This window comes from Perca flavescens, chromosome 2, assembly GCF_004354835.1.
Source record: "Perca flavescens isolate YP-PL-M2 chromosome 2, PFLA_1.0, whole genome shotgun sequence".
In the NCBI taxonomy this organism is placed as follows: Eukaryota; Metazoa; Chordata; class Actinopteri; order Perciformes; family Percidae; genus Perca; species Perca flavescens.
In genome coordinates, this window is record NC_041332.1 from 30,246,359 (window position 1) to 30,255,269 (window position 8,911).

An 8,911-nucleotide genomic window follows, 5' to 3' on the forward strand; every position below is an offset into this window, starting at 1 on the left:
AATGATTTCAGTGCCGTTCTTTGTTCTTTTCTCAAAGCAAAGCTTAAAGTGATGGTTCGGAGTAATTTCACCCTAGGGTCCTTTGCACCATGACCTCGAGCCAAACACCCCCCCAGAAGCTTTTTTCACCTGGGTCTAACATTGGGCGAGTTCGCGTAGAGTAGCGTTAGTAGCTGAATTGCTTAGCGCAGGGGCTAATGGACCCACGTTTGTATCTCGTAAATGACCCCACTAATAATGCCCGAAATGATACCAAAGGTCTACACTAGTACATATAGGTTATGCACTCATAAAACGATGGATTGGAAAGTTTGTAAGTAGCCTACACCAGAAGTTTATGAACACTTGCCTGCTCTCTTCTGCTCTCTGTTGCTGCTGCTACCTGCAGTTAGACGAGTGAGTGCTAAGGGCTGTCTACAAATTACTACACCGAAAAGAGATACAACAAAAATATTTATTAATTTAATGATTAAATAAGGTAATGTCTTCAAACTTACCTCAATTATTACTTGTCTCCTCCTAGTTATATTACAGCACTTACTTTAAAAAAAAAAGTTAAATTAAAAAATATTTTTGTTGCATCTCTTTTCGGTGATGTAATTTGACAACGAGGTGGCATCACAGCTGAGGGACACCACAGTCTGGGGTGAAGTACTATAATAGTATAAAATAATATAGCCTAATTACAAAAAATACAACCTTTGTGTCCACTTTTGATGTTATAGAGTACATGAAGAGAGCGCAAGATGCAGCCATGAGGCCAGGGAAAGTGCACATGCAGGCAGCCAATAAAAATAAATCATTTTGGTGCAGAGTTTTGAAATTCATGTTCACCCCCCATCCCCTTTCAGGTAATACTAAATGGTTGACCTTTTAAGTGTGTGAAACAAGTAGTCAAATTACAGAAGTTACCCTGAATTTTTACACACACACACACACACACACACACACACACACACACACACACACACACACACACACACACACGGGACCCGACCCCGACAGATATGTAGAAACCGTAAATTTTAACCTACGGGTAGACCCCTGAAGACCTCTAGTATGTATGTCCTGTTTGCATGTGTGTGTATTTTGGGTCTGTAAGCGTGTAATGTGACATGGTAAGAAATTGTCCTCCTTTGGCTCTTTGTTCATTTTAGTGTGTTGTTTTCACTTACTTTACAGAACTAAATGAATAGCTGCTGAATAATCGGGTAATAACAATAATAATACATTTTATTTAAAGGCGCAATTCTCGGCACTCAAGGACCCCGTAGGTAGGCCTAACTGTTGTCAGTAAAATTATTTCAAATGAAGATCTTTTGTTCTGTGTGTGTGTGTGTGTTGAAGGAGGGGTCATCACAGGTCCCATTCCACTACTTTTCTTTCTTTCTTTTTGTTATTCTTTTTACAGAAGCGGTGGCCGTTGATTGTTGCCACAGAAACAAGCAGCCAATAACAAGGTCCAAACAGCAGGTGTGGGGTCAGGCCACCTCGAGCCACAGGAAGAACAATACCTCCAACTCCTCCCACTTCGCTGCAGTGCGTGTTTTCGGGTGGGCATGTGTCTGTTCAGCTTTGTAGGTCAAGTCTCAAGTACTTAGTGAAGCGTTGAGTTGTGTTTTGATGTCTTTTTTTCAGCCCCTCCTGACATCCAGAGCCCCTCCTCTCCTTCATCACACTGGCTGGGGCGCTGTGAACTGCAAACAGTAGTTCAAGTTCAAGTTGACGGGGAAGTTTGCTTTCCAGCAAAGCTTGTGACAGCTACCATTATACATAAAATGCTAAATGTACAGAGTAAGACAAAAAAGGACTGAATGACAAATGGTTAAAATCAAACTTTATCCTGCAAAGGTTCCACTATGATTGTCTCAACTTGCAACTGCAGAAACAAAAAAAAAACTGCCAAAAGCTGATACTATCCTCCTGCATACAGCTGCTGGTATTTCACTTAAATTGTCAATCAGCAAAACAAGTAGTCAGCAACTATTTTGACTGTCGGTTAATCATTTCATTCATTCTACAAGCAAAAACAAAAGCCACATTGGCTATAGTTTTAATCTATATGTCAATAAACTGAATACCGTTTGATTTTTTTGAACTGTTGGTTGAACAAAACAATGAAGAGATTGAGGCTCAAAATGTGTGATTTTACTATTTTCTGCCATTATCTAGACTAAAAGTTTGCACAAAGTCATGACCACAAATCCGTAGATTTGAGAGTAATCTGGTTGTGGAAAGCCATAACGTCTAAATTCCTGAAGGCGTGCTCTTGCAGTTCAGGTGTTCTGCTCCTAAAATCCTAGAAAAGGTTCTAGCCTCCATACACAACACAACACAAAACACAAACACAAACACAAACACAAACAAACACAAACACAAACACAAACACAAACACAAACACAAACTTTACCCAGGCTGAAACTCAATATACACAATCCAGCAGAGAAGGAATGGAAGTGGGCCGGTATATATACTATGGAGCTAATCAGGGAAGTGTGAACAGGTGTTACCGCAAGGCAGGAGGGAGGATTGGAACTGACAGGAGTGTCCTTTTGTTTTAAGAGGAACTACTGATATGCCATAATCAGGAGATATATAAGATAAATGCAAAGGGTCACTGGTGAATTAACAAGATCACAAAGAAGAAAAAACTCATTTCTGAGGCACAAAGTTTCAAACTTTTAATTGTCAGACAGTCCCACAATATGTGCAGTGAAAAGACTAATGTGCAATCAATAATAATAATAATTTGCTGTTAAAAAAAAGGTGTTTTTCTATCCACTAATAGCCTATTTGCTTTTTCTTCTTCTTGTGAGTAGTACTTGTTTCAGCTTCTACAAATTTGAAAAGTCATAAAACAAATGAGTAAAAAAGCCACACTTGGTAGTAGCAAATCCAGCAAAGCCATCTACATCTTATATTTTGGTGGGATTTATGTAGCAAATCTAATTTTTTTTCCCCTCATTGTTTTCCCTTAAATCCAGAAAAGAATGGCTGCTTTGACATCAAAGTCTTAAATGATAAATGCTCACAAGAAGAAACCATTAGTCCCACGTTAACATGTTTGCACCTGTTAAAGAAAACTTCTTTTATTAGTTTTGTGTCTTTGGGAACAAGTTAGATTGAAGAGATAGAAAACATTGTCTGCTGTTTTATGTTTTCATGTTTTTACTTAAAAGGTCTGAAAGCTAAAAGGGCTTTTAAAAGACGTTGGTTTAATACTTTGAGCCAAGGAGTCAAAGGCTGCTGCTTTCACAGGTGTTTGTTTAGTTTGTAAAGCATCAACCCTGCCGCCCTGCGTGTGGAAAAGAAACAAGGCGAGACCTGCAGCCATTGTGACGAATATAAGTGGAAAAAAAGGACACACATACCTTAAATATCACTCGGATGAGTTGATGATTATTGAGAATAATGTGTTTTCCTTCAGGGATTACTTCACCTCATGAAGATATTACCAGGATTAGTGGGAGGATTTGCATTGAATAGGCCTGTAGTCTGTAGTACTTTACACATCATAGAAAACTGTACGGTGTGACATTAAAATGGCACAATTTACTTGTCATAAGCAGTACTATTCAGCCTGTGAAAACTTGTTGTTTTTTGTAGCTATGAAGGGACTTTGGAAAGTATACAAAAATGACTCAAGTGACATCAGTTAAGTAATCTTGGTTTCTGCTCAGGGACTTTCCTTTTATTTGAAAGTGGAAAGTAGAGGGATCAGTATACTTCATTGGACCTCCTTAAATTGATTGACCTCTGAGAACAGTAAATCTGGCTCCTAATTGATTTGGGAGAGAATCATTATTTGGCCATGCCAAGATGTCTCACCAGCAGCTGAGGCGGCGACCAGCAGCACTGGTAACTCAAAATAAATAGAAATGAGAAGGACTTAATGCCAACTTAACTATGTTCGCTAAGTATGTTGCAATGTGAACGTAATGTGCATGAGGTCTCAATGTCAACAAACTAAATGAGGAGAAAATGAACTATTACGTGTAAACTATAAAGTGGTATAATAATAAGGCGAGAGCAGGAAGTGTACCGACATTTAATCAGCAGGTGTGGTCATCACAGTGGTGTCGATGGTATCCTGATAAATATTGTACAGAGTTGGCACTGCCTAAAAGCAAACTCCACTGAAAACACCTTCTAATAATAAAGGCAGAAATTACACACACACACACACACACACACACACACACACACACACACCCTACTATCATGAGCAAACATATTAAGAGGTAAGGACAGCAACCTACTCATGAATGTCTAAAGACTAAAGACATGATGGTGGACTTTGGGAATAAATCAGGAGGGTGGACAGCTTAAAGTACCTAAGTACCTTGGTGTCAACATCACAAATGGTCTGACCTGGGTGCTACATACTGACTCAGTGGTGAGAAAGGCAAGGCTCCGGAGACACCTGAGGAAATTCTGGGTATCCCCTTAAAATACTGAGGAATTTCAACTCCTGCATCATCGAGGGATGCAGGAGTTGAATCATACACAAGTTGAAGGAGCTGATGGGACTACATTTCACTGAAATAGTACCTCGTTCATGTGACAACTAAAATTGGTTGAAGATAAAAGAAACAAACCCACATGAGTACTATTAGAGGTGGGGAGGAGGCAGCTGATCATTCGGATGCTATCCTCATTTCCTGCTTCACCTTTGACCTCTCACCTCTAACTACTTCCTCCTTTCTGGAATGTGTCCTTGAGCTCTGGTTGAAGGAGTCAGTAAAACATTATGTCAACAAAAATCCCCCTTTGTGCCATCAAAGAGAGCAGACTTAAATTACATAAAAGGTGTAAATCTCTCTCCAGTTGTCTGTGAGGAGACAAAGAGCAGCAGGTCAGAGGTGAAGAAGGTCAGGAGCAGACAGGAAAGCATGAAACACACATCTGGGGTTGCACTTGTTCAGGGATTACACACACACACACACACACACACACACACACACACACACAGCTAGATCCTAGCAGTCTTTACTCTCCCCATACAGAACATGGCTCCTAATGCAGCTGGCTGCTGTCTCTGAGAAAGTAATTAGAGACTGCTGCAGGAAACTGGAGGAACAAGCCTTATATTTGGATGCCATGTACAATCACTCAACTTGTGTGTATGAAAAAGAAAAAGAGTCTTTCATCGTGAGTGTGCGGTACATTAACCCGAGGGCATGTCAGTGTAGTTCACACAGTTCAATCTGCTCAGGAAAAGTGTATTCTGACAAAATCTAAAATAATATATAATATATTATTATATATAATAATCTTCATCTTATCAGTCTAATTTGGTTTGTATCAACCCTTAAAAGTCTTAGTTTTCTCAAAGCAAGTAAAAGAAAATCTGCCAGTACAACCTATTAAACATCCTGCTTTAAGAAATATTTCAAAAATAAGTCTCTTAAAAGAACTTCTGCTTCCCAAGGACTCGCAACACTGTTAATCCTGTTTCTCTTTCTTTACATTAGAAAAAGTACAGAGTGTACCCAACAAAGAGCCAATTTACTTTTTCTGATGTGGGAGTGTTCAACAATGTTGTGAGTCCTTCGGAGGAAAGAAAATCACATGTTTTTTGAATCAGCACCTTGACAAGAGAGTGTGTTGCAGTCTAGGTTTGCACACAATTTCCTTGAGTGGATCAATAAAGTATTCAGATTCTGATTCTGATTGTTGTTTTCAAGAAATGAGACAGAATAGGACGATCTCTGCACTGAAATGAAGGAAAATGACACCTGATTTTAGAAAATGTTTAAAACAAGTTGATTTGTAGTGGATGGAAATGTTTTAAGACAATAAGATATTCATGACTGAATAAGAGAAGAAAAACTGATAAAATGGGTATTTTAAAGCTTATTTTCACTATCCATATGTTCACACAGTGTTCATACATCCCTCTGTTTCTCCCAAATACAAGTTATGTTTCATATTCTTCAAGGCAACAGGACACATTGTATAAATAGAAAATATTTATTTGTGGTGCATAAATACAGTGTGGTTTAAAGCATTCAGGTCAAATAGAACAATACCACACTGTACAAATACTCTATTACAAATAATAATAATAAAACAATTCTCAAAATCCAAGATTCAACTCTTTGAAAGCACTTCAAGGCAACATTAATTTGCGGTTGGTTTCCATGTTTGTATCTGTGTTTAGTGGTCATAAATGTAAATTTGAAAGATGATTGGAGTGATGATGTGGGTTTATTAAAAAGTCGAAAAGCCAGGAAAGAATATCCAAAAGATTTCAAGTGTCAAAGTAAAAGTAATCACTATACAGGATGGTCACTTTTGGAATGTTATGTTACTCTATGTCTACTTTTTGGATTATTATTACACATTGATGTCTGAGCAGCTTTTTGATGGTGTAAGATGATCAAGGTGGAGACAACAGTTGATTGTCTACAATAAATCATGTTTCATCAGCTCATCCCATGTTTTGGATCAACATTTAAATCTGAAAAGTAAGTACAACTGTCAGATAAATGTAGAAATACCTAAGTTAAGTAGGCCTGCAAGTGCTTCAATGTTGTACTTAAGACAGGTAGTTACTTTCCACCACTGGTGATAGCCTACATGACTTGATATTTATTTATAATATCCACTTCTGCATGAGTAGCCATATAGCTACTGGTGTTTGTGGTAGCCTATAGTTGAAAATACCACAGCTCACTTCTGTAAAATGCACACTGTGCAGAGAAAATCAGACTATTACAGATTAAAAATGAAAGATTTAAAATCCTGTATCCAGTCTGATCGTGTCCACATAGTTCTGAAGCTAACAGTCGTCACTTTGCAACATGGTTAGAAAGAAATTGCACACACTGGCCCACGAGCCGCTGCAATTCTCCTCAGCCGTTTTCCGGTGGTTCGCGCGCCCTGAGCAGGCCGTCGGTCCGGACGGAGCCGCAGCGGTGGAGATGGAGCGAGATGGCGGCGGCTGGGGAGTCGCCGGTTCTCCGGACTGAGCGGTGGTCTACGGAGGACCTGTCCAGCTTGAAGTGCGCATCCCGGGGCGCGCTCTTACACATGCCAGCCCTCACCAGCGCCCGGTCGTCCTTGCACACTTTGCCTTGCAGTCTTTTGAACGCGCGGGCCACCTGTTTCCAGAAGCCCTTGGGGTCGGTCTGGTATTCCGGGCAGCTCTGAGGTTTGGCGTTGTATTTACACTGCAGATCGCTGGCTTCGCCTTTGATGCGCGCCTCCCGGTCCTCGCATTTTACCGACAGCCGAACCGTGTCCCCGACGTCTTTTGCTTCCCACATGCACTGCATCTTGTCCTTGATGGAGAACTTGCCCCGGCCGCTTGCTGCAGATTTGTTCCCGCCGCCCCTCTGCGCTCTGCCGGGGGGGGTTGGGGTCACGCTCTTGTCCGCTCCTCGGTTCTTATTGCGCGCACCGGAGGACAGAGAGACCTGCTGTCCAAGGAAGGCCAACAGCAACCAGGGAGCGAAAGTCTTCAACAGCAACATCTTCTTTAAGCAGACAATGATATCTGAAAGGACTAAATATTGTTAAAAAAGTGTCAGAACCTCGATCTGTGATAAAAAAAATAATAATTAGGTTAGGCTATATAGGCTGAGAAAACATTCATTCGTATTTCGTACGTATTGTTTTTTCCAAAGACGTAAACCAACACTTATATTGTGAATTAACAGTAAACAAATATGTTTTTACGCCAATATATGAACTTTTACAATTACAATTACAATTACGCATATAAAAAGGTGCAATCAAAACTGAGCCTGCAGTAAATAAATTCAAAGACACCTGTGGACCGTAATGAGGACGCAGGCTACTACAGTCTACTACACATAAAGTACATACAAGAAAGTCACATACATCGACTCTAAGCTACCGAAAATAACGAGTGCTGCTGTGCGTAAAGCTGCTTCATGTGGCTCTCTGTGGCCTCGCACATGGCTTTCATACACAGATGCTGCGGCACGCCCACCATTCCCGCCCAACAACACACACACACACACACACACACACACACACACACACACACACACACACACACACACACACACACGCAAGCGCGCGCGCGTACGCACCTCCATTGAGAAAAATCATCTTGGCAGTCGCTTCTGTGGGAAGAGGCTGAATGTGTTTTGTTCTGACCTGACATGTCCTAACTGAACTCCCGCCTTTAACAGAGAGATTAACTGAAGATCAAAGAGATTAGAATGAAAACCCACACTGACGTTGGATCTGCGTGTCTGCACAGAGTGGATTTGCCTGGTGACTACATCATAACTCCACTTTACACACGCACATTCTTGGAGGCTCGTCTCCGACTTTTCCACCAATCCGCTGCTGCACTCAACCATGAGGAGATCCTCTCTTTTGACTTAACACGTGTCAGCAAAGCAAAGGACAAAAAGACCTGTGATAACAATACAACCTGCTAATGTAAGATACAGTGTCAAGTGATAAAGTGTCAAACTCATAATGCACATTGTTATATGCGTTTCCTTTTTATGTGCATTTACTGTGTCACACTTACACGGGAAACATACTGTGCTAGAGGAAGAATTGTTTAGATTTTTGTAATTTATACAAATATTTTTTTCATGAATTCTTCCAGCTAAAATCAAACAGAAAACAAAGTGAAGAGGTATAGACCTAAATACTTTGTAAGTCCAAGTGTATGTTTATTGTATTTCACTTTATTTCTTTGTTTGATTTGTTTTTATTTACTTTATTTACTTCCAAGTTTGTTACGTAATTTAAGTTACATACATAAATGTTAATGGAAGATAAGTAGGCTAAACGGAAACATTCAATGTTGACTTTTGGTTTTACACACATTGTTATAACTGGAGAGAATCAAACACTGAAAGTAAAGGTAAAATAGCTCAAATAATATGGTTAAATTCAAGGCCTTACAGTCTAGAATATG

The 8,911-nt window shown here is 40.0% G+C and overlaps 1 protein-coding gene and 1 long non-coding RNA gene across 2 annotated transcripts; both read right to left on the bottom strand.

The window, feature by feature from the left end:
* Positions 1-1,636: 1,636 nt before the first annotated feature.
* LOC114548868 (uncharacterized) lies at positions 1,637-2,472 on the bottom strand. The gene is made up of 2 exons (XR_003691442.1): positions 2,411-2,472; positions 1,637-1,697 (listed from the first exon to the last, which is right to left on the bottom strand). It is a non-coding gene; the product is annotated as an uncharacterized LOC114548868 (long non-coding RNA).
* A 4,385-nt stretch (positions 2,473-6,857) lies between these two features.
* Positions 6,858-7,889, bottom strand: LOC114562837 (uncharacterized). Its single transcript, XM_028589470.1, has 2 exons — positions 7,849-7,889; positions 6,858-7,510 (listed from the first exon to the last, which is right to left on the bottom strand). The coding sequence occupies exon 2, from the start codon at positions 7,476-7,478 to the stop codon at positions 6,858-6,860; it is 621 nt and encodes a 206-aa protein (XP_028445271.1). The 5' UTR covers positions 7,479-7,510; positions 7,849-7,889.
* Between the last annotated feature and the right edge of the window lie 1,022 nt (positions 7,890-8,911).